This window comes from Benincasa hispida, chromosome 7, assembly GCF_027475165.1.
Source record: "Benincasa hispida cultivar pf3 chromosome 7, pf3_genome.v1.1, whole genome shotgun sequence".
NCBI lineage: Eukaryota > Viridiplantae > Streptophyta > Magnoliopsida > Cucurbitales > Cucurbitaceae > Benincasa > Benincasa hispida.
This window is the reverse complement of record NC_143484.1, coordinates 34,003,709-34,030,208: the sequence shown is the minus strand read 5'-3', so window position 1 is coordinate 34,030,208 and position 26,500 is coordinate 34,003,709. Positions and strand designations below refer to the sequence as shown.

Sequence of the window (26,500 nt, the reverse complement as noted above, 5' to 3'; positions counted from 1 at the left end):
TTAAATAAGTCAAGTATTGGGATTGGATCAACCATGAATGTGGCCTCCATATTCTCTCTCTGACTTTCACTAAGTGCCATTGTTTTTTTTGTTTCTGTCTTCCTTTATTTTCAAGTCAAGCTGCTACAAAGAGAGATAATGTGTGATTATGAAGCCATCAAACGCGGAAATCAGGGCTTCAAAGAAGATATCCACATGCCAAATGATTACAATTTGATGCATATTTCGACTAATTCAAACCTAAATTATAACAAAGTTCTAACGTGCAATTTCGTGCTTCTTATTTTGTATTCTTTAGGACTTCTTTTATTCATCCAAGTCTAGAATTAAGTTGAATAATTGTTTGAAGCAAAAGGGCTTGAAAGGGTCAGTTGCTAGACCATGGATTTTTTTATATGTTTATCATTTTTCTTATAAACAAAGACTTTGGAAGATGATTCTCAGAATGTTCAATGGTTGGAGAGATAACTTTTATTTTTTTTGGTATAAAAGGATGTTCCTATTCATTTCTCAAATTACTTCTTATGCTTTGTCATACATAACAATGATTAGTAGAAGTATGTCTTCTTCCCTTATCTTCAAGCTCGTCGTATTATTTGGCCTCTTCACTAGTCTGCTCGCTTCTAGCTTGGATTCTGACAATGATGGTCGAAAGGTAAATACGATATCATCCGACTTAAATATCATGAAACATATGATTTTATTTTTTTTTTCTTTTTCTTTCTTTCTTTTTTGGGAACAAGAAGGCGAATAAGTTAGGGATTTTCATTTTTATTGATTGATGATGAAAGCCCAATTTGATAATCTTTTAATTTTTCAGAATCAAACCTATAAAAATATTACTAACACCTATTATAATTATTATTATTGTTATTATTATTATTATTTTTTGGTTTCTCATCGAATTTTTAAGAGTGGTATGTTTTCAAAATCAAAGAAAATTTTTTGAAAAATATAAACAAAGTATAGTATTTCAAAATTTGTTTTTGTTTTGAAATTTGATTAAGTATTCAAATGAATCAAAGATGAAACCCATTAAAAAAATATATATAATTTTCAGACACAAAAAACCATAAACTACAAATAATTATCAAATAGGACCTAAATTTATAGAATTGGAAAATTATATATAAGAGAGTGTTAGATGATATTAATATTGAATTTGTCTTGATTTAACAATAGGCAATAAATAAACTTCTAGCTCCACCCTAGCTAGACACAAAGAATGACATTGTTTTCTTTTAATTTTGTACTTAAATATAAATGTAAAATGAACCTTGCAGATTTATATTGTGTACTTGGGGAACAAGCCAGAGGATTCAGCTTCCACTCCTTCGCATCACATGAGAATGTTGGAAGAAGTAGTTGGCAGGTGTTCATATACATTCATTGTTTTTTTCACAATTAAAAATTAATTAATTAAGTTTTTACTTAATTACCATGAAAACATACACTAATTAGTTAATTAAAGGATAGTTACAAATATAGCAATCAAGTTCAAAGTATTAATAAATATAGCATAATGTAAAAAAAATTACAAATATGTCAAAATTTATATAGTTTATAAGTGATAGACCATATTGCTGATAGAATCTATCAGTGATTGATCATATCATTGGTAAGAGTCTATCAGCAAAAGAAGTCTATCAATATATTTGTAATTTTTTAAAAATGTTATTATACAGTTAGTTATTATCACTAAAAGTGCTACATTGCAATTACCCATTATTTAATTAACTTATGTAGTTAATTACTCAATTTTTTTTTTGAATGTTTTTCAGCACATTTGCTCCAGATGCTCTACTCCATAGCTACAAGAGAAGTTTCAATGGATTCGTGGTGAAGCTCACTGAAGAAGAAGCTCAAAAGATTTCTGGTAAATATATGATCATTCCAACATTTAATTTAATTAGCCCTCAAAGTTATTTTCTATGTATATAATAAATTTTTGGACATATATTTTCAGCTAAGGAGGGTGTTGTCTCTGTGTTTCCAAATGAAAAGAAACATCTACATACGACAAGATCATGGGATTTCATGGGATTTACTAAAAATGTTCCTCGTGTAAAACAAGTTGAAAGCAACATAGTGGTCGGAGTTTTGGACTCCGGAATTTGGCCAGAGTCTCCCAGCTTTAGTGACGTAGGTTATGGCCCTCCACCCGCTAAATGGAAGGGTGCTTGTCAAACCTCTGCAAACTTTCGTTGCAACAGGTAAACATTTTAAGAAAAAAAATTGCTTCTAAGCAATTAGAAAATCAATTTATTATAAGGTTGACTAAACCAACATGTTTTAATGGTTCCTTTCTATTAAGAATGAATAATTTTGAACCAACGACTCACTACGTGTTAAGTTCTATAAAATATAATGAGTTTTATAATAAATTTCTTTGTTTTATTCTATGTGTAGCTAATGTGTTATAGAGTATGTTCAACTCCATGAATATGTAAAAAATGCATTAAAAACTGAAATTTTGAGAAATGATTCGAACATTAAAAATTAAAAGATATATTTTGAAAACTTAGAATAATGACTAATTGAAAATGTTGTGAACTTAATTGTTAGAAAAATCATTGGAGCTCGAGCATATCGTGGCGACAACTTTTTTCCTCCGGGAGACATTAGAAGTCCAAGAGATTCAGACGGCCACGGGACACACACTGCATCGACGGTGGCGGGTGGTCTCGTGAATCAAGCAAGTTTATACGGTCTTGCGCTCGGCACAGCTAGAGGAGGGGTTCCCTCTGCACGCATCGCTGTGTACAAGATATGTTGGTCCGATGGGTGCTACGATGCCGACATTCTTGCAGCATTCGACGATGCAATTGCCGACGGTGTTGATATCATATCTCTTTCGGTTGGAGGGAACAAACCCAAGTATTACTTCAATGATTCAATTGCCATTGGAGCTTTCCACTCCATGAAGCATGGAATATTGACCTCCAACTCTGCTGGAAATGATGGCCCTGACTACTTCACCATCAGAAATTTCTCTCCATGGTCTCTTTCTGTGGCTGCAAGCTCCATTGACAGAAAGTTGGTGTCAAATGTTCAGCTTGGCAACAAGAATATTTATCAGGTGCCATTTTCTTTTTCTTTTCTCCATAATAACCTCATGAAGCAACACAAAATAATATCATCCTATTGTCCACGTAAACTAGAGTAGATTTTAGTCTGGCTGTGCAATATTTGAGTGACTAAAAATATTAAATCGTAAGTAGATAGCCACATAAATTATTGAACCTATTTCCTCTAACCTCTTTATTAAATTCAATTGAGATGTTATATTCTTATTACTTAAGTTAATAGGTTATGATAAATTTAATTATATCAACAATTTAATATTCCTATTTATAAAATACCCAACAAGTGAAACCCAATATTAATTAGAGAAAAAATGATACTATAGGAGTTTCAACTTAACATAAGACCTTACGTTTTGATATCAAGTTAGGTTGTAAATTTAATTACATACACACTTTAACATAGTATAACAAATTTCTTATTTCGAAATAACGTTTAGATCAGGTCTGCAATCTCAACAATTAATTTCGATAATTAATAACAAAGTAAATTTTGGGTGCAGGGATATACGATTAACACATTTGATCTTAAAGGAAAACAATATCCCCTAATTTATGCTGGAAATGCACCAAATATCTCTGGAGGATTTACTGGCTCCAGCTCCAGGTAAGCCAAATTGGGCACCAAAATATTATAAATCTACTATTCCAAATGTTACGTAAAGGATAATTAAATAATATAGTAAAAATAATAGAGAATCAACGAATAAATTTACGTAATTCATTAACAGTGTGTTATCTACGTCTACCAGACCAAAAAAGAGTAATTTTATTCAAGAGAATGTTACAAATTATATAACAAGAGTTTATACAGTGCACTTCTCTAAATCCTAAGGTCATAATTGTTTTCTTTAACAATGCACAAAAGGAAGAAGGGATCGATAGGATCATAAATAATGCCAATTACGAATTTGTCTTAGGTTTGCCTCTAAACTAGGTTGATCAATATACCAGATAACAAATTCAAGGCATCTCAATATCAAATATAACTAATCAACGAGAACTAGTTTTGGGGTTTGCTTTTACTAACATTATTTTCACTCATCATTCAAATTAGATTTTGCTCCAAAAACTCAGTGGATCGCAACTTGGTGAAGGGAAAAATCGTTCTTTGTGACTCTGTATTGGCTCCTGCAACATTTGCTTCCTTGAATGGCGCAATGGGTGTTATTATGAATGATGCTGGAGTGAAGGATAATGCAAGATCCTATCCCTTGCCTTCCTCCTACCTCGGCACTGTGGCCGGTGACAATGTCAAAACCTACATGGATCAGAACAAGTACGTTTCGACAACACGCACTTTTATACATTTAACATCTCAATATATTTAAATCCTTGGTAGATCACTACATGTTTTGATATTGACATTGCTTCATATCATTTTTCAATCGACAGATTTCCAACTGCAACCATTTTCAAGAGTAATGCAGTGAATGATACATCTGCTCCTTGGATAGTTTCTTTCTCCTCTAGAGGTCCCAACCCTGAAACCTACGACATTCTCAAGGTTAGTTAACATCCCGTTTGATTAACCATTTCGTTTTTCCTTTTTTTTAATATGGTTTTCATATTTCTGGAAGAAATATTTGAATTTTAAATCCAATTTTAAAAACAAAAATAAATTTATAAAAACTAAAAAAAGTCATTTTAGAAAATTTCACTTAGAAAAACGAAATGATTATCGATTGAAGTGCATGGACTATTTTTCTCTTCATATATATTGGTCACAGTTTGCTAAGATCGTTAGTTTTTGTAAATTGTACATTCATGCAGCCGGATTTGACCGCCCCAGGAGTTGAAATTCTTGCTGCATGGTCTCCGATTGCAACGGTCTCCAGCGGAGTTAGAGATCCAAGGACGACGCTCTATAATATAATTTCGGGGACGTCGATGTCTTGCCCACATGCCACTGCAGCTGCTGTTTATGTGAAAACATTCCATCCCACATGGTCTCCCGCTGCCATTAAATCAGCTCTCATGACAACAGGTAATCGACCAGCAACGCATTTAACCAAATAATACTATTCAAAAAAGAAAAATACTTAGTACATCTCAAATAACACTTTATCTTTGTGCATCTCGTTGTCAAATTGTTTAATTATAGTCTATCATATGGCAATTCTTTCTTATTTGTCTTTAAAAATATAGTAATATTTGGGTGCATCTCGAGATGCACCAATCATTATGGCGCCAACTCTAAACAAAATGCACATGAGATGCACACATTAAGAAAACTAAAAGATTTGTCACGTAGATGGGTGCAATTATTGGTTTTTAGTTTTTTTTCCCGCAATTATTAAATAATTTTGGCATCGAAATTTGCCACTTTTAACATACTTGTGTAAATCCATTATTTTCTTCAGCTACTCCCATGAATGCCAAGCTCAATCCCCAAGTAGAGTTTGCATATGGTGCAGGCCATATCAACCCACTCAAAGCGGTACATCCAGGGTTGTTGTACGACGCATACGAAAGCGACTACGTTAGATTCTTGTGTGGCCAAGGTTACACCACCGCCATGGTTCGCCGCCTCTCAGGCGACAACAGTGCTTGTAGTCGCGCCAACTCCGGCCGAATTTGGGATCTAAACTATCCTTCCTTTGCTCTTTCTTCCACTAGTCCACACTCCTTCAACCAATTCTTCAGAAGAACTGTCACAAACGTTGGCTCGAAAGTTTCAACATATAGAGCTAAGGTTGTTGGCGCCCCACGAGGCCTTACAATCACAGTGAACCCTTCGGTTCTGTCATTCAATGCCATTGGACAGAAGAAATCCTTCACATTGACAATTCGTGGATCTGTTAGTCAAAGCATAGTCTCTGCTTCTTTGGTGTGGAGCGATGGTTATCACAATGTGAGAAGTCCCATCACAGTATTTGTTGTGGACACAGTTTAATTTTAGTTTGTATTTTTATTCAAAAGTTTGAAACTTTATTTGCCATTCTTTACATGTTAAAAGGGTAAAGAGAATAAGAATTTATGTTAATGTCATGCATTGTAAATCAATTTGCTGTGCAAAATGTAACTTTGTTTTCCTGTCTTTGTAAGTTATTTATTTATTATTATTATATTGTTATTGTGGTATAAGGGAATTGAACAAAATAAAATTATTTGAGTGGTGGAGCTTTTTATTGAAGAGAGAAAGAATAAAGTATGGACACTAATACTCAAACTTCTATCGATTTCTTTCTCAACCTTGTCTTGGCAAAGATTACAATACCACTATATATAGTCTCACAAAGTGTCTCCCTGAATTCCTTCAATAAATCACTAATAAAAGCAAATGAAAAAGATTACAATAATTAAGACAGAATTTCAAAAGTTGCAGTAATTCTTGACCCTTCGTTACTCAAATTAGCATAACTTTCCATAGCAAACACCAAACGACTTGTGACTTGAACCATCAGAAAGCACACATCCGGAGTATCAAAATCCATAGGTCACACATTTAATTTGGATATCGTTTGACGTTCCAAATGTCTACTAAATACTGCCCAAAAACCTGATAATTTGAGTTTAATGCTCAACAAGTATACCAACATATAGAGAGAGAGAGAGAGCACAATAAATAGGGTAGGGTGGATTAAAAGGCGATAGGATGACTCATCACTTGATATATGGATGTCAAATAGAAAGCCCTGACAACCACTGAAACAACAAAAATACTAATATCAAGTAAGCAAATAAAGATACACAAAAGTTAGTAACCCAGTTCGGTGATGAACCACCTATGTTAGAGAGGCAGTATGCTTAGGAAAGATAATTCACTAATATTAAAGAGTTAAACAGTTTACAATACAGTACTTATCTGTAATACATATCACTACAGTGACTTGATCATCTAGGCTTCGCACGGATGTGAGACTCCCTCTCAAATGTACCTAGGCTTCCCTTAAGTTTGATAATATTAGTGTTATCCATCTCAAATTCTAACAATGAGTGAAACTCCTCTCACGATGATATCTTTCCTAAAGTCTCCAAACTCCCTTCACTTATGAATCTTAGAATCCTCCTAAGATGGAGAACTCCTTCTCCGAGGAAGAATCTTAGGCACCCCCTAAGATTGATAATCCCTTCTCTGGCAGCAATGACTTAGCTTCAAAATGTTGCACTTCAAGGGATGAAGAACTTGCACAGCGGAATAATGATTAAGGAGCAAGAACACAATGTAGAACAAATCGACCGTCGAACAGAAATTGTCTTGCTTAATAAAATACGCAGCTTACCTAAATGGACAATATAATTCTCTTTAAGTAGTTGAATTCAAGAAAGGAAACAAATCCCCATTTGGAATAAAAAAAGTCATACTTCGATAACGGAGAAATACCGAACAAAATATTACATCCGAATATTTCCAAATAAGGAAAATATTTTGTAGGAAGATGCTCTGATGTCATAGACATATGTTAAGACTTCATTTGAGACATCTGCATAAACCACTGCCTTAAAAAATATAAAGTCAACTAAAAAATTCTCCAACAACCTCCGTCTTTGGCTTTTTTTTTTTTATGTCAGAACAAAAGTAGACAACCAATCATCAAAAAAAAAAAAAAAAAAAAAAAAAAAAGATAACATCATTGGTAACAACACAAAACAAGCCCTAACAACAAGAGCTTTCAGAGCAATTCAAATCATAAATCATAAGTCCAGAGCAGAATCAAACCATAAACCATAAGTCTAGAGCAGCACCAACCGAAACACTAGATCAGATTTAACAAAATATAAAATAAAAAAACCAGAAGCAATACTAAACCCAACAACCACAACCAAACACTCCCTCTTTCTGATTGTAAAAAAAAAATCAACTCTTCGATTGAGAAGAATAAACTCTTCCATCCCTAGACAAAACAGACTGCATAATCTGTAAAACCTCATCAACCTTAGTCTTTTTCTCCTAAAGTTTGTGCTTCACGGATTCAAGGTCACAAGATTCATTTGATAGTAGATGAAGGATATGGCCACCAAAAGAAGACTCAATTAAAGCTTTACTTGAACCATGAAAATGATGAGTCATTATGGTAGTGTGCAGGTCAGGAACATGGTGTCCCTGCAGAAGCTTTAGGTTGATGGAGAAGAGACCTGGAGAGGGCCCAACAAGTTTTGTAGGAGAAAGAAGATCAAGCTTCTAGGACAGTGGAATATTGAAAATAAGGCAAGGAAAACAAATAGGCAATTTAAGGGTTATGGACCAAATATGCCTTTTAATTTGGTGTAGTACAAACACATCATAATTGAACTAAGCTTGAGTCCCTATCTGATACAGCAAGGTTGCAAGACCAATGGATAAGCCCTATTTGTGAGAAGAGAGACGCCAATTATAAATGACAATCATGTGCAAGAGGGCATATTTAACACTTAAAACGGCAATAGGCAATTGATCCTATCATGGCCATGTAGAATGGGCTCCTTCAGTCAGTTCAAACACAAAATCTTTGAGGGAAGGATGTTGTTCCTTCACATTTTCAGGCACATTTCGATGCAAAAATTGATTAATCAAAGAAACAGAGAAAACAAATGGATAACACCTAATATGCACCCTCTGTGATTTGGCTAGCTGAATCTGCAAAACCAAAGAGAAAATTCACAATAAACTCAAAAACAAGTTGTGGATAGTAGGGTCCTAGGTTCAAAATAGTATGCTCAAGTCCAACAGCATGAATCAACTCCATAAGCTCAACACATTCTTGAGTACGATAAGATAATTCTTTTTCATCCACAATATTACGCTTAATAACATACTTCCACAAGCTGGCACATTCCTCAAAGTGGAAGGAAACACCATCTAAAGGCATAGAGGGAATGTTGGAAGTAGCTTCTTGTTTTCTTTTGGCCTGAGTAGAGGCCCTAATGGCATGAGCAGAACTAGTATTATCATTGTCCTAGGCTTTTGTTTGCTTGAAAATGCCAAACCTAACTACCATATCAATTTATGTTTAATTAATGTGATGTATGTTATAAAAAAAAAAATCTTGTATGTGCATATAGTATGCCATGTAGATTTAAAATCCCGCCATAGAAAGCATGTTACATGCATTAAAAGTATGTTATAAGGTGTTATAATATATAGTATGCATGTTTAGGGTTTCAGATGTTTTAATATATGTGTCATATTAAATCATGAGATATCTGATGTATGTTATAGATATATAACATGTCTAAAGTTTTATAAGTTTTTATAAAATTAGGTTAGACATTTAAAATCCATAACAAAGATAAGCTATATACTCATGTAGGTTAACCACTTGTTTATTAGTTAAATATGTCGTTATCTTATAAAATTTTGGTTACAAACTCAACTGGTATATAATCCTGTCTAAGACTAGGGGTATTTAAGTTGACAGTCTACGGAACACCTCCTACCTGAGGATTATGGCCGAATAATTGAGTGTTGTTAACCAGTTTTATGAGCAATATATGAGCGGTGTGAGGTTTTAAAATTGGTTTATCACCTAAACATCGTAGGTTAAATCCAAATATAAACGTTATATTTGGATAAACACCTAGACTTAGGTTATTTAATTAGCCGGAACAAACCTGAGTAAATATATACCCAAAAATAAATAGAAAACTTCAGTGGGAGTTTAATAACATATATGATATGTTGTTAGAAAGCTTTAGTGAGAATTTAATAACATATATGTTATGTTATTAGAATGATTCTATGAGAGATTAATAACATATACGATATGTTGTTTTTAGCTCTCGTGTCCCTATGAGTTCACAATCGAGATTCATGTTTCGCTTCATGTCACCTTGGGAGTGACCTTAATTCGGAAAGACTTTCATACGGAAAGTGTTTATATAAATTAAGATTATGGTGAATAGGGGAAGTTGTTCATACTAAAATCAAAAGTAATCTTTTGATTTTGATTCTCACGTCCTAAGAAGTTCATACCATGAGATGCATGCAACACTTTGTGTCACCCTAGGAGTGACCTCTATTCGGAAAGTGTTTGGATGAGTCAATATCAAGGTGAATGAGGGGAAGTTGTTCAATGTAAACTCAAATATACGATATATTAATTTCAACTCTCACATTCCTAGAAAGTTCACACCGTGAGATTCATACGACACTTTGTGTCACCTTGGGAGTGACCTCCATTCAGAAAGTGTTTGCATGAGTCAATATCAAGGTGAATGAGGGAAAGTTGTTTAATGTAATATCTAATATACGATATATTAATTTCAACTCTCACGTCCCCAAAAAGTTCACACTGTGAGATTCATACGACACTTCGTGACACCCTGGGAGTGACCTCCATTCGAAAAGTGTTCATATGGATCAAGATCAAGGTGAATGAGGGAAGTAGTTCATAGTAAGTGGGTAAAGGATATGTGGCAACACATCCTGTGGTCTCTTCCATTGGTTTGGACCGTGAGATTCCTATGTTATGACTGCTAGTTGGCTTTAAACGGCCTTGCTAGTCATTTAACGATGGCTATATAGGATTGTATCAGCAATAGCAAAAGTACTAGCATCATCTAAGCATTTAAATTCACTAATTTTGGCAAAATATAAAGCATGTTCTTGCATAAAAACAAGTGAGTTTCAAGGCATGCCTTTTGTAAAACTTCTTTAAAGCTCCTTCTCTAACTGCTATCTTCTCCAAATCTTGTTGCAGACCACCTCAAGATCTTCTCCACTACTATCTTGGTGCTCTAGATTGAGTTGTGAGACTCAAAATAAGCTTGAATCAAGGGGCTCAGGAGAAAAGCTCACTACAGTAACCTTGTTGAAAAACTCTTTCTTCATCCCGAAATTTCTCTAAAATTCTCTATAGATTGCATCCCCATTTTTCACTCCAATCTCTTCACTATATTGTAGATCAACATGCAAAGGAATGAGTTGCATGAGTTGCAGCTCACGCTTGGAGAAGACAAAGTAAGGTTGAATGCATTTTGTGTGAGTTACTTGAAGATATGGATGATGGAAAATCAATATTTTTCATTTAAGTGTTTTGTTTTCTAATTTTCAAACTTTATCTCAAAAATTAAAATTTGATTTTATAAAATCTATTTTTATTTTAAAAATAAAAATTTTAATTAATTTCATAAATTAATTATTAAATAAAACTTAATTAATTTAATATCAAATATTAAATTTTAACACATATCCATCTTTATATATTTAAATATATAAATTCTCCTATTCCATTTAATTATCAAATTAAACATGTAATTATATCTCATATAATTACTAATTCCCTTAATTCTAATTTGAACGTTTCAAATTAACTTATCATGTTATTCTAGAGCTAGTCCGTTATGAGCTAGTAAGGGGACCTCGCGGACCTACAGATCATGGGCCCCAACGATCCGAGATTAATTGGCTAAACTCATTAGACCAAATTAATCTCCATTCGTTAACTAATGGGTCACTCTACTAAAGCTCATAGTTGCACTCCTCTCACTATAGATATATTATGTCCACATGATTTAACCATAATCAGCAAGTCGACCCTTCACAGGTTGTTCGTAAAAACGTTGGACAAAATATCTGTTTTACCCCTAAGATTACATCTTATTCCTCAAGTCCCTACTGATCTTCAAATGAACAATTGGTTTGTGATCTAATCAATAAACCAAACTCTCTCAATCCAGTGAGAGGGTGGGGCCCTTTGTTCAAGATCTGGATTTAGTACTTGAGAGAACAACCTTTCTCCTATCCCTAAATCGGGCAGGCGTGAACTCCGTCTTGCACCCTATGTCTTCATCTATCTATACGGTCTTACCCCTGAAATGGGAGTCTTATTGAGCCGCCGCTGTTGAGCCAACCCTCAACTATGCAAATCTAAGAGCAATCCCGAATAAACTGAAGTTCATAATTAGCTCAGGATTAAGATTAAGTTACCTAGGTTGTAACACCCCGCACATTTTTTTAGTAATAATGTAATTTCAATAACTTTATTATTTGGATTTTCAGTAATTGTTATTAGTTTGAGGGAATTTTTGGAATCTTGGACTTCAAGTGTAAGTGTGGGAATTTAATTGTTGGTGTGAAATTATTTAATTTGAAATTCAAATTGAAAATTAATGGCAGGAATTAATTTTCTTTTGAAATGGAAAGGAATTAAATGTAATTATATTTACTTCCTTTTTTGTTTTATTATTATTATTGTTGTTTTTTTTTATAAAAAGTAAAACCCCACCCTCCTTTTCTTCCTCACGTTCGTGAGCTCATCCGACACCGCCCAAAGCCGCCACGTTAGTTTCTTCTTTATGACCTCCGTCCACCACTACTCAAACGTCGTTCGTTTTTGCCGTCACTGGATCCATCGATTTTGTTTGTGAAGGTATTGAGGTGTTGTTCAGTGAAGTTGGAGTTTGTTTTAGCGAGTTTTGGGAGTTGATTCAAGAATTTCATTCAAGATGAAGAAGAGTTTGGTTTGCTAATTATTTGGACTTAAAATTGGAGGTTTGGAAGGTGAATTCGAATTGGACCACACCTTAGGTAAGGTTATCTGGAAATATTTTGTAATATTTTGGTGTTTTGAATTTGGCCTTAACTATTAATTTTAAAACTTGGTTTATGTTTAAGCTTGATTAAGGATTCAAGAATTTCACAAAGATTCAATTGCTTTTTGGTTCTACCTAATATCAAGGTAAGTAATCTTACTACTGGAACTGCCCACGGGCCAGGCATTAGATGTATGCTAGCATGTTAAATGAAGGTTATGACAGAATAACAACATGAAAGATTGATAGTATAACATGATTAAAGTATGTTCTGTTACGAGATCCAAATTATTTATTTATGCACATGGGCACTTGAATGCTAGAATGAGATGGTATGTGATTCCATATGGTTGTGTTTAATCTATTGATGTTGAGGATGGTAAGACTGGTTACAAGGATAATTTTAACTGTTCTGAGATTTAATAGATCGTTTAGATAAAATATATGAACATGTGATAATATGATTGAAGCATTTTAATGTATGAGCATGATTAGAATTTTATGAAATATATTAAAAGGACGATTGGGCATGACCCTAAATTATGAGTTAAACGGCACTACTATAGAAATGTCTTAAAGTTAGGTGAAAGTTGGAGCATTTTGTTGATGTGCTTATTCATGTGATTTATTATGAAAGTGTGTAAGTTATATGATGTATTATGAAATTTCAAATGTTTGATTGTTACAAGAGTTAGTGCATGAAAGTGATGTACTAGAGTGGATCCATTAATACTAGATTAATTACGTATATTGAGGTTAACTAGCCTAACCTTGATCAAGAGATTTTTTTGAAGATTCATGATTAGGTGAATGTTATATGTATTATGAAGTTAGATGCAATCTCTTTTCCTTTCCAGACTATGTGACTGCATGAAAATGATGCACGTCCAAAGGCGCTAGTACATGAAATAGATGTACTAGGACTGGTATGTATGAAAGTGATACATACCTAGAGGGTACTGGGGTGTACAAAAGTAGTACACACTCAGTGGGTTATGTGTATACGAAAGAGATGTATGCCTAACCATGAGTACGAAAGAGGTACGCATCCCTACATTTATAGAGAGGATCTGGGGTGTACGAAAGAGATACATACTCAATAGGTTATGTATATACGAAAGAGGTGTATACATAACTAGATGTACGAAAGAGGTACACATTCAGTGGGTTATGTGTATACGAAAGAGGTACATACTCAGTAGGTTAGGTGTATACGAAAGAGGTGTATACTTAACCATGTGTACGAAAGAGATACACATTAAGTGGGTTATGTGTATACGAAAGAGGTGTATGCATAACCATGCGTATGTAAGAGATTGTGTTTCCTTCGAAATTCACTAGAGGTTGTGGGTCCTACGGGACTTACTAGAGATAGTGGGCATATTTAACTACAGTAGAATATAAATCAGTTTTTCATGTATATATGTGTCCCATGAGGACTAGAGCAATTTATATGTTTCACTAGAGGTGGGTATCTAAAGGACATAGATGCCCAGCCTGACCCTAGTAGTGGGGTTACTTACTGAGTATTTTATACTCATTCTTTCTCATGTTGTTGTTTCAGGTAAGGGTAGAGATGCACGGGCGATGGACAAGCGGAATTCGTGATCAAGCCACTAGGACTAGTTTTTACGCTTCCGCTCATAAGATTTAAAGTTCTTTTCATGTTCCTCTTAACTTTTAGTTTTGATGCTTAAAACTTACTTTTAAGAATTGTTTTTCAGACTTATTTATTGTCCTTTATGATTTATGGGTACCCTACTATTGTTTTAGTATTTGAATTTAATGAAAGACTTTTGAACTTACCTTATTTAATTAGCATTTATTTCGCCATAACCGAGTGTCATTTTGAGTTCCATGCATGCACGTATTTAGTAACGGCCTAACTTAAGTCCTAGGGGGTCGGGTCGTTACATAGGTCATCTAGGTGAAATAGTCAGTCTTATACAGTAAATAGCGTTATAAAGTAAGAGTGATTTATTTCTTGGTCCTGATCTTATGCAAACTCATTGCATAGGACACCCCAATTCTCATGTCATAATATGTATGAATTAGAATCACATCGTATGTAGCACTTTACAACTATTTATAACAACTACAGAGTAGGCCGCATCCAATGGTGTTACCAGAATAAGGTACCCAACCTTATTCATGTACCATAGATCATTTTGACTATTTACTCAAACCTGATCCACTCTTATGTCTCCACATAAAGTTCAAGTACTCATACAATAGTCATGGGTCTTAGTTTATTGGATTTAGACTTCCGTACAATTTATGAAATCAATAACAAGTATATTGATTATAGAAGATGTTTATTATTTTAAAAACTGCAATTTTTTAGGATATAAAACCCAACAGGCTATCCCCTTAGAGGGTTGTAACATAGGATTTGGAACAACTCAAACTCTATAAATGGATAGGATTTCTTAGATCCATTCCTAATCTTGACTCTCCAATTCGATAGCATCGTTGGGACCGACCTCTGAAGTCTCAAAATGGAGGGTTACACTTATGGAATTACTAAGTGTTAGTAAGTTCTTGATCGAAAACGGTAGCTAAATGACTATCGGAACATGAGTTATTCTAGAGATAGTATTTAGTCAAGAATGTCTTGCTTTAGTGAAGGAGTACTGCCCCTCGGTAGCACTTATTCTGACTCACTATAATATCATTGTAATATTAATAAAATTTGGGTACATTATTACTTTGCTAAAAAATATGATTGGGTTTAAAAGCAATTCACTAATAAAGAAATTGTTTATTTTTCAGAATGACTACTTCATCAGTACAATTGTTGGCTTCGGATAAATTAACTGGGGACAATTATGTTACATGGAAATCAAATTTGAATACAATACTGGTGATAGACGATTTAATGTTCGTTTTGACAAAGAAGTGTTCTTCCATCCCTAACTCAAATGCAAATCAAACTGTTCGGGAAGCTTATGACAAATGGATGAAGGCAAATGAGAAAGCTCGTGTCTACATTCTTGCCAGCATATTTGATGTCTTGGCTAAGAAACATAAAAGCATGTATACTGCCAAAGAGATTATGGAATCTCTACATGGGATGTTTGGAAAACCGTCATTCTCCCTAAGGCATGATGCTATCAAATATGTTTAACAACTGCTGAATGAATGAATGAGCTCTGTTAGAGAACATGTCCTAGACATGATGGTCCATTTCAATGTGGCAAAGGTAAACGAAGTTGTCGTAGATGAGTGGAGTCAAGTCGGTTTTATTCTAGAGTCTCTTCCAAAGAGCTTCTTGCAATTTCACACTAATGCGTCAATGAACAAGATAGAATACAACCTGACTATACTTATCAATGAGTTGTAGGTTTTTCAGTCCATTTTGAAAACAAAAGGACGAGAAGCGGAGGTAAATGTTGCCACTGTTGAGAAAAAAGGATTGTCCTCTAAAAAGCCTGATGTTGCTTCTTCTTCTAAGAATAAGAGTATTCCCTTGAAAAAGAACAAAGGGAAATGGAAAAAGAAAACTTCTTCTGGCCGCAAAGGCAAGGTCAAAGCTGACAAAGGAAAATGTTTCTACTACAGTGAGGACGAGCACTGGAAGAGAAACTATCCATAATACCTTGTAGAGAAAAAAGCAGAGAAAGCAAAAGAAGGAAACTAGTTCCTGAGGATTTCTTGCAATGAGATAATGTTCCAGGTTGTGAACATGGGATAATATCTCAGAAAGACCAGTGGGAGATTTTGGAGTTGCTGACAAAAGATGAAACCGATTACTTTTATTAATGTAATAAAAGTTGTTTTATCTTTTGTAAAGGACATGTTGTATATAATATTTTGTTATAAATGAAATGTTCATTAGCAAAAGTTACATTTTATATTTGTTCTACTATAAAGCAACTTCTGTTAAAATCAACCAAAATTCAAGGCCATTTCAAATATTTAGATATTTAACAGTTGAAAAACAATAAGACAAATGGTTATGTTTACCTAAGTAATAAGTTTAGAACACTTGAAAGGTTCAAGGTATATAAAACTTATTAGGTAAAGAATACAAAGAATCTAAGATTTCTAGGGCTATTTTGATAGAACATGAAATCAAATGACAACTCTCTATACCTAGTTGTCTTAATTGTTTTGAACAACATTCCAATTTTAAGGTGCTTCTGAAATTCTATATGAGATATGGAGAACTCATAAAAGTTGTTTATGATATGTAAAAGATGTTTACATCGTTCAGAAATTTGGAATAGATCGATACATGTGTTAGTGTCGAACCCTTAAGCATTGAAATATCGTTCCCATGGCATGTCTATCTGTAAGCAACCCAAAAGTAGTACATTTTTTAAGTAAAAGAAAATCAAGTGTTTGTGTTGACAAATGCTAAATTTTTTCTAGAAAAATATACGAGATCCATATATTATTTAGTTTCCATAAAAAGAAAAGTGTATATCAATAATAGTTATTGATTAAAGCTGACATTGTAACAAAAGTTGTTTGGACAAGTCAGATGCATCTTACTCAAATAGTTGAGGGTATCTCGATATAGTGGGAGGAATGTATGACAGCCTAGTCATAATTTGGGTTTCGTGGAAACTCAAGTCATCTAGTCTTGGTGACAGGATTGAGAAACAAGAAGTTGTGGAAATAAGATGCATTCCTTATATTATTTTGAATTGAAGTCCGCTGTATACTAATATGTTTATAGAGATCCTTTCAGCTAAAGTGTTTGAGGATCACCTAGTGAGACTAAGACTACGGGTTGAATAACCTAGGGCAAGTGGGAGAGAAACCCATGGGTATGTAATACCTAAGGATGGGTATGTGATACCTAAAGGCAAACCATAGGTATGTGATGCCTAGTTTATTGTATTCCTCTATAAAAACACAAAAACTCAATGTATTCATATGTATGTTACCACTGGAGTTTTAGTCCAAGTGGGAGTTTTTTGGGTTTTATATCCTAAAACTCGTGGTTTGTAAACAATAAACTCATTCTGCTAATCGATAAAGTTGTTGTTGAATATATGAATTGCTTATTTCGTTCTAGAAATAAATCCAATAAACCAAAAGATCCATGACTATTATATGAGTACTTGAACTTTCTATGGAGACATAAGAGTGGATCAAGTTCAAGTAAATAGTCAAAATGATCTATAGCATATGAATAAGGTTAGGTGTCTTATTCTGATAACACTATTTGATGGAGGCCACTCTATAGTTTTTACAAGGAGTTGTAAAGTGTTATAAACGAAGTGATCTTGATTTGTTCATGTGGTGACATAAGGAGTGGAGGCGTCTTGTGCAATGATTTTGTATAAGATCGGACCAAGAAATAAGTCACTCTTACTTTATAACGTCGTTTACTATTTAAGACTGACTATTTCATCCAATTTATATGTTTCCACAAATAATTGAAATTCAGCAATGACCTAGGTAACTTAACCTTAATCATGCGCTAACTATGAGCTCCTATTTATTTAGAATTATCCTTAGATTTGCATAGGTGAGGGTTGGCTCAATAGCACCGACTCAATAAGCCTCCGATTTCAAGGGTAAGACCGGGTAGGTAGCTAGAGACATAGGGTATAAGACGGAATTCACTCTTACCTGCTTTTAGAGATAGTAAAGAGGTTGTTCCCTTAAGTTCTTACTTCGGGTCTTGAACAAGAGGCCTCTCCCTTTCATTTTCCTGAGAGGGACTCGGTTTGATGATTGGTTCACAAACTAATTATTCATTAAAGTATCAGTAGGACTTAAGGAACAAGAGGTATCTCAGGGGTAAAATAGCCTTTTGATCCAGCCGTTATTACGAACAACCTATGAAGTGTTAACTTACTAATTATGATTATATCGAGTGGACACAATATATCTACAGGTAAGAAGAATGCAACTAGTGGGCTTTAGTGGAGTGACCCAGTAGTTAACGAATGAGGGTTAATTCGGTGTAAAGAGTTTAACCAATTAATCTCGGATCGTTGGAGTCCATGATCTGTAGGTCCATTAGGTCCTCCTACTAACTCACAAATGAAATTAGCTTTAGAATAGCGTGATAAATTTATTTGAAACATTCAAATTCGAATTAAGGAAATTAGTAATTATATGTGATATAATTACACGTTTAATTTCAAACTAAATGTAATTGGGGAATCGATTAATATATAAATATGATTTAAATATTAATTTCATGAATAGGGATTCATGGTAATGGAATTGGTGACAAATTAATTTAATATTTGACATTAAATTAATAGAATTAATTAAATTATTTAATTAATTATTAATTATTAATTTTATTAGAAAATTGATTATTGAATTAATTTTTTGTAAAATTAATAAAATTTTAATTTTAATTAAATAATTAAAATTAGAAAAAGTTTTGATTTTGAAAACCAATTTCAAAATCAAAAAAGAAAATTAAAAATTGAGAAAAATACCAATGTGTGATTTTTCCCACTTTCAAGCAAGAAGGTTAGTCATCTTCTTACACATAATTCCACCACCAAATTCAAGGAGTAGCTGGAATCACTTCAAGTGATCAGTTTGCATGAGAATCATTTAATAAAATCACTCTTCATTGAATGGAAAAGGATATGCAATTGCTGAATTGCTGAGTTTTGAAGGTTGAAGAAGTCGTTCTTCAACAAACTAAAAAGCCAGAAAACCTCTCGTCCAACTTCCCTAAGTTTGAGCTTATTTTGATTCCCACAACTCAATCTAAGACTCCTAGAGAATAGTAGGGAAGATCTAGTGGTGGTCCACAACAAGAGTTGGAGAAGATTGCAGCTAAAGTTCGACTTTGAAGAGGATCTTGAAGGGTATGTAATGAAACTCTCTTGATACCCCATGAACATGCTTAATTTGATGTCAGAATTGAGGAATTAGAATGCTTAATGATCCTATTTTCTTCCGCTACATGTTTCTGTAAACCAACATTACGATCCTCAGGATAATAAAGTGTTTGTGTCGACATACACTATCTTTTTAGAAGATTACTACAGAAGAGAGCATAAGCCCTGCAGTAAAATCGTGTTGAATGAATTTTCCAGTGAAACTACTGAACCTTCAACATAAGTTGTTGAAAAGCTCAACACCTCAACAAGAGTTGTTGAAGTTTGTTCATCTAATTGGTCACATCCACCTCAAACGTTGAGGGAGCCTCTATGTATTGAGAGGGTTGCGAACCCGCCTATTCATTATATGGGTTTAACAGAAACCCTAGCTATTATAGCTAATGGAGATGTTGAGGATCCATTGTCTTACAAGAAGGCAATGGGGGATGTTAAAAAAGATGAATAGATCAAAACGATGGATCTCAAAATGGAGTAGATCAACCTAATGGGGTTCAACCTATAGGTTACAAATATATCTACAAGAAAAAATTGGATGTTGATAGGAAGGTGCAAACCTTCAAAGCTAAACTTATGGCAAAGGGTTATACCCAAGTTGAAGGAGTTAACTATGAGGAGACTTTCTTACCTGTTGCCATGTTGAAGTCTATCTGAATTTTCCTATCCATTATCTCATATTATGACTATGAGATTTGGTAAATGGACGTCAAGAATGCTTTTTTGAATGGCAATCTTGAGGAGACCATTTATATGAAGCAGCCCGAGGGATTCTTGACCCAAGATCAAGAGCAAAAAGTTTGCAAGTTTAATCGATCCATTTATGGATTGAAGAAAGCTTCTCAATATTGGAATATAAGATTTGATGTTACGATCAAATCTTATGGCTTTGATCAGAATGTTGATGAGCCTTGTGTTTACAAGAAAATCATCAAAAATTCATTTATTTTTCTTGTGTTGTATGTAGACGATATCTTACTCATGGGGAATGATGTAGGTATGCTAACTGAAATTAAAAATTAGCTAGCGACCTAATTCCAAATGAAATATTTGGGAAGGGCGCAGTTTGTTCTGGACTCAAATCTTTAGAGATCAAAAGAACGAAACACTAACCCTATCTCAAGCATTATACATTGATAAAATGCTAGTCAAGTTTTTTATCCAAAACTCCAAGAAATGCTTGTTTCCTTTCAAGCATGGAGTGATTTTATCTAAGGAACAATACCCTAGGACACCTCAAGAACTTGAGGAATTGAGACGGATCTTCTATTCATCGGCTGTTGGTAGCTTGATGTATGCGATGTTATGTACTAGACCTGACATTTGCTATGCGGTGGGGATAGTCAGTAGATATCAGTCTAATCCAGTATATGATCACTAGAACGCCGTTAGGAAAATCCTTAAGTATCTTTAGAGAACGAGGGATTCCATGCTTGTGTATGGTTCTAAGAATTTGATCATTACAAGATATACAAATTTTGATTTTAGAACTGATAAGGATTCTAGAAAATCCATATAAGGATCAATGTTCACTATTAACAAATGAGCAGTAGTCAAGAGGAGCACCAAGCAGGGGTGCATTGTTGACCCCACTATGGAGGCTGAGTATATAGCAACCTGTAAAGTTGCTAAGAAAGTTGTGTGGCTTAAGAAATTCTTAACTTATCTGGAAGTGGTTCCAGACATGTCAAAGCCCGTCACCCTTTATTGTGATAATAGTGGTGCCTTGGTTAATTTCTGAGAGCCTAGAAGTCACAGACGTGGGAAACACATAGAGCGGAAGTATCATCTCATTCGAGAGATTGTGCGTCGAGGGGACATGATCAGCACGTAGATACCTTCGGAGCACAATGTTGCTGATCCATTTACAAAAGGCTCTCATGGCTAAGGTGTTTAAGGGTCACTTGCAGAGTATAGGTTTATAGGACATGACACATCTAGTCTAGGGCAAGTAGGAGATTTTGTACTTGCCATATTTGATGCCCTAGTTTACTGTTTTGTGTACTTTTATATTAGTATAACTTTTATGATATACACCTCACTAGCTTTAAGACAAGTGGGAGATTGTTAGAGTTGATGTCCTAAATCTCGTGATTCCTATAGTTTGTAATTATAATGTATAAACCATTTATTTATTTAATAAAATCTGAGGTATTTTATTTGACATTTAGTAACATTAACCCACAAAACCAAGAAACTAACATTTGAGGTTATCTTCTATAGCTTAAACATGTATGTAGAGATATATGAGTGGATCATATTTAAGTGATAACCTAAATAGTCTGTAGATGGATAAGACTGGATACTTTATCCTGGTGACACTACGAACACAACTCGTTTTGTAGATGTTACAATTGTTATAAAGTGCTACAAATGATCTGATCCTGATCATTCATGTAGAGACATGTGAGTGGGTGTGTTCTATACAAAGGAGTTATATAAGACCGGACCACGAAATGAAGTCTCATTATATAACATTTTTAATAATAGAGACTTACATTTCACCAGGATGACCATAGGTGACATAACCTAAATCCTGAGTGAGTTGTGAACTCCTAACTATGAAGGCGGTCCTTTGTTTTGTATGGGGGAGAGTGGCCATATTGCTGACCCAATAAGCCTACCATTTTGGGGATTCGCCTAATTAGGGAGTTGGGAACACAACTAAACAAAACGAAATTCACTCCTTCCCTAATGTCGAGGTAAGTAGATTGCTCCCTTAAGGGCTAATTCCAAGGCTTGAACAATGTGGCGCCACACCCTTTCTTGGCTCGAGAAGGGTTTGGTCATAGTTAGATTGTGACTTATTGTTCATTAGAGGAATCAGTGATATTTAAGGAATTAAATGTAACTACAGAGACAAAATGGTAATTTTGGCCTAGTTGTACTTACGAGCAATTTGTGAAAGGTTATCGTACTTTTTTCGATCTTTAGCGGAGTGATTGGCAGTTAAGTTGTTGGATAATTTAATCAAATGAGTTTAATTAGTTATCTAAATACCATTGGAGCTTCAATTTACAAGTCTATAAGGTCCCTTCTGTAGCTCAACTGTATTATTGAGAATTAATTTTTGATTAATTTGAATTGTTCAAATTAATTTAGGAAATTAATTATATATGATATAATTAATTAAAATTATATGTGATATAATTAATTTAAATTAATTGTGTGATTCAATTAATATAATGTATTTGATACATTATAATATAAAGTTTATTTTGAGAAAAATTAAATATTTGAATATGATTCAAATATTAATTGTATGGATTAGATTCATTAATTAAATTTAGTATAAATATGATTTATATTAAATATCATGTATTATTGAGAGAAATAAAAACTATAAGTTATATTGTATTTGATACAATATAAAAACTATAGGTTATGTATTATATTTGATATAACATATAGTTTAATATATTATATATGATAAGGTAGTTATCATATATATATATATATATATATATATATATATATATATATATATATAAATAATTTTTTAAATTATTTATTAAATTAATATTTGAATTTGATTTAGGAGGGAGTTATAACTTCTTCTCCTAGTTTCTCTCTAATAAAAGATGTGTGGAGTGAAAGGTGAATATAATTCTTCTGTTATCCTGCCTTTTACGCAAAGAAGTGCTCTGGCTTTTCTTGAAGGAACACACAGAAAAGAATTCTCCTCTCTCAAATCCTCACCTCCCTCTCCTAAAATCATAACAAGCCCACACACTCCTGCTAATTCTCAAACCCCTAAGGAAAATACATGAGGTTCACTTGTGGTGTTGGCCAAATTGAATTGCTGCAATTTTTGGAGATCAAATTCCAAAATAAAGAGTTCATGACCATTTGGGAGGGAATACGTGAAGACTTTGGTTCTTCAAGGATAAGTGATCTAGATCCTTTTCTCTCTATTAATTCTTTAGCATGCTGTAAATTCTGTAAAATGCATAATTGCTTTCTCTATATTTTTAATTCTGTGAAATTTCGAAATTGGGAACGATCCCGCTTCTGCAGTGGACCTCATGGTTCATTCACTAACAAGTGCCTTGACATCCTCCTTTGAGTCACTACTGTCTTTAGATTCAATATTAAACAGAGTTAAAATATAACCTTTACTCTGTTTCTTTAGAAAATTAGGACATTCAGTCTGAATGTGACCATAACTGCCACACTCTCTACATTTGATATACTTTTCTTTTTTTGACACGAAAATACCTGACTTGTCAATTTCCTTCTTGTTGTTACGAGATTTGAATTGTTTGGGGGGAGGCGAACCACCAAACTTTTGAGAAAACGGTTAAATTGTTTTGAAAGCAACTATATTGATTCAGTAAGGGAATTATCTAACTTTCTACTGGGATCAACAAGCTCCTCTTTAACTGAGTATTGAAGAGTAATACCCTTATTCTTCTTCCCGATCTTTCCATTTAAGAACATCTCAAACTTAAGCAAAGAACCAAATAATTCATCTACTCTCAACTTTGCTATGTCTTGAGCTTCCTCAATGGCAGTAAATTTCATATCAGATCTCCTAGGTAGTGACCTAAGCACCTTTCGAACGATTTTTTCTTTTGACTTTCCCTAAGAGCAAATGACTCATTTGAAATATCTAATAGCCAAACATTGAACTCAACAATGGATTCTTCATCATGTATTCTAAGCCTCTCATACTTCGATGTTAACAACTGCAACCTTGACATCTTGACTTTAGAAGTTCCCTCATGAGCAATGGATAAGATGTCTCATGCCTCCTTAGTAAGATACAAGTATTAATTAGTCTGAATATGTTGTGGTCTACACCATTAAATATGGCGTTAAAGGCACAAGAATTCCCCAATGAAGTTTCATCTTCTTCTGCAAACCATTAGGACTCTGGTTTCAAGATTTCTTTTCCATCATCAGTTTTGATGGTGGGATGAGGCCACCCAATTACAACAGTCTTCCAAGATTTGCTGCCAATTGACTTAAAAAAGGCAGCCACTCGAGCTTTCCAATATGAAAAGTTTGTTTCATCTAGAATCGGAGGACGAGTGGTTGAGCCACCTTCTTTGATCCCATCCATATCGAAATACCTGAAGTAAAGGTGACCCACTCTGATACCAATTGAAAAGGAAATAGAATGACTCACCACTCAATATATGGATGTTAAATAGAAAGCACTGACAACCACTGAAACAACAAAAATACTAACAACAATTAAACAAATAAAGACACACAGAAGTTGGTAACCCAGTTTGGTGATGAACCATCTACGTCTAGGGGCAGTGTGTCTAGGAAAGATAATCCACTAATATTAAAGAGTTAAGTAGTTTACAACACACTGCTTATCTGTAGTATACGACCACTAAAATGACTCACGTAGAGCTTAACTCACTGATCACCTGGGCTCGCCCTAGATTTGAGACTCCTTCTCAAGTGTACTTAAGCTCCCCATAAGTTTAATAATATTAACGTTATCCACCTCGACTTCTAACGATGAGTAGAACTCCTCTCACGATAATATCTTTCCTCAAGTCAGCAAACTCCCTTCACTGATGAATCTTAGGATTTCCCTAAGATGGAGAACTTCTTCTCCGAAGTTGAATCTTAGGTTCCCCCTAAGACTGAGAATCCCTTCACCGGCAATAATAGCGTAGGCTCCCCCTAAATCTTAATTTACTTCAAAATATTGCACTTCAACGGATGAAGAATTTGCACACTAGAATAATAATCAAGGAGCAAGAACCCAATATAGAACAAATCAGTCGTCGAACAGAAATCATCTTGTTTAATAAAATATACGGCTGGCCTAAATGGACAACATAATTTTCTTTAAGTAGTCGAATCCAAGAAAGGAAATAAATCTCCATTTGGAATAGAAATGTCGCGCTTTGATACAGGAAAAGTATCAGACAAAATATCACACTCGAATATTTTCAGATAAGGAAAATATTCTGCAGGAAGATACTCTGATGTCACAGACAGATGTTAAGACTTTATTTGAGACTTCTGCATAAATCATTGCCTTAGAAAAATATAAAGTCAACTAAACAAATCTCCAACAATGGTTTTGAACTTTTAACCTTAAGAAAGGTAGTACAAATTAATAATCGATGAAAGTATGCTCACTTTTGGTGTGTCGGTATATATCTAAAGCTTAGATTCATACACTATTTAATATTAATGATAATAATCTTTATTTCTAGTCTTCAAAATATTTGAATGAAACTAAAAGAAAAATCATGAGAGAGACGTTCTCAAACTAAACAATATATCAAATTAGTGAAAACCAATATGAATTCGAAGGGAAAATAATCGTTAGTGTGGCCGATCGATCGGTATGTTCGCCCACCCCAAAATCGAGCAATATCGAACATCGAAAAATCAAGAGCTATTGGTTGACACTCTTTTGAGCTCAAAAATAATGTTAACCGACCGTGAAAAATTCATTTTTCTAAACAAGTCTCATTTATTGTTAGAATGATCTACATAAACCATGGAGAATTTGCTTTTTCTTTATGTAATATTTTTTTTCCTACCATATGTGTAATCTTGATTATGTTTCTTTATGAATGACTGACAATCTAGACAAAGTTGCATGACTTATCAATATAGATTAAGTCTTAATCAGTAACCGTTGAACTCTTTAATTGCATGATAGCATAGTGTTAAGTTAAATTTGTGAAATTGTTTGGTTACCATTCGATTAGTATTATTTATTTGACTTAGGCCTTAGGCTTCGTTTGAGATGGTTGTAGTTTTTAAAATAATTTCTGGCAAATGTGTTTTTAGAAAAATTTTATTTTTTATATAATAAGTAAATTAGACTTATAATTAATTTTTTAAATTTTTTTGTAACTTAAAATTTTAAATGATTTTTTGGTATGTTGAATTTTGTTTGTTATAGATTAATTTTTAAATATTAAGGGAAGTAGCTTTATTTTTAAAAATCAATATGGCATACTTTTTAAAAAAATTGATGCATTTAACTCATAAAAAATAGAAAATAGATTTGATTATGTGAGAAATAGGTAAATATAAAAAAAATAAATCTTCTTTTTAAAGTATAAAATTGAAAATTAAATATTAATTAAAAATCCAGCTGATTTTAGGAGAATCTAAAAGCTAGTAGGATACGGCTTTTAAAGTAGACGT

At 33.7% G+C, this 26,500-nt stretch overlaps 2 protein-coding genes across 2 annotated transcripts; both read left to right on the top strand.

Annotated features, from left to right (window-relative positions):
* The first annotated feature begins 304 nt into the window (after positions 1 to 304).
* On the top strand, positions 305 to 6,161 carry LOC120082098 (cucumisin-like). The gene is made up of 10 exons (XM_090315693.1): positions 305 to 655; positions 1,284 to 1,372; positions 1,782 to 1,876; positions 1,967 to 2,213; positions 2,566 to 3,079; positions 3,587 to 3,690; positions 4,141 to 4,362; positions 4,479 to 4,590; positions 4,857 to 5,070; positions 5,447 to 6,161. The coding sequence occupies exons 1-10, from the start codon at positions 434 to 436 to the stop codon at positions 5,977 to 5,979; spliced, it is 2,352 nt and encodes a 783-aa protein (XP_090171819.1). The 5' UTR covers positions 305 to 433; the 3' UTR covers positions 5,980 to 6,161.
* A 9,151-nt stretch (positions 6,162 to 15,312) lies between these two features.
* Positions 15,313 to 15,666, top strand: LOC120081031 (uncharacterized). Its single transcript, XM_039035711.1, has one exon. It carries the CDS (start codon positions 15,313 to 15,315, stop codon positions 15,664 to 15,666), a length of 354 nt encoding a protein of 117 aa, XP_038891639.1.
* The last annotated feature ends 10,834 nt before the right edge of the window (positions 15,667 to 26,500 follow it).

Coding starts and splice junctions, on each gene's coding strand:
- LOC120082098 (XM_090315693.1), top strand. CDS start 434: ATGATTCTCAGAATGTTCAATGGTTGGAGAGATAACTTTTATTTTTTT. Junction 656..1,283: donor CTGACAATGATGGTCGAAAG/GTAAATACGATA, acceptor TGAACCTTGCAG/ATTTATATTGTGTACTTGGG. Junction 4,363..4,478: donor ACCTACATGGATCAGAACAA/GTACGTTTCGAC, acceptor TTCAATCGACAG/ATTTCCAACTGCAACCATTT.
- LOC120081031 (XM_039035711.1), top strand. CDS start 15,313: ATGACTACTTCATCAGTACAATTGTTGGCTTCGGATAAATTAACTGGG.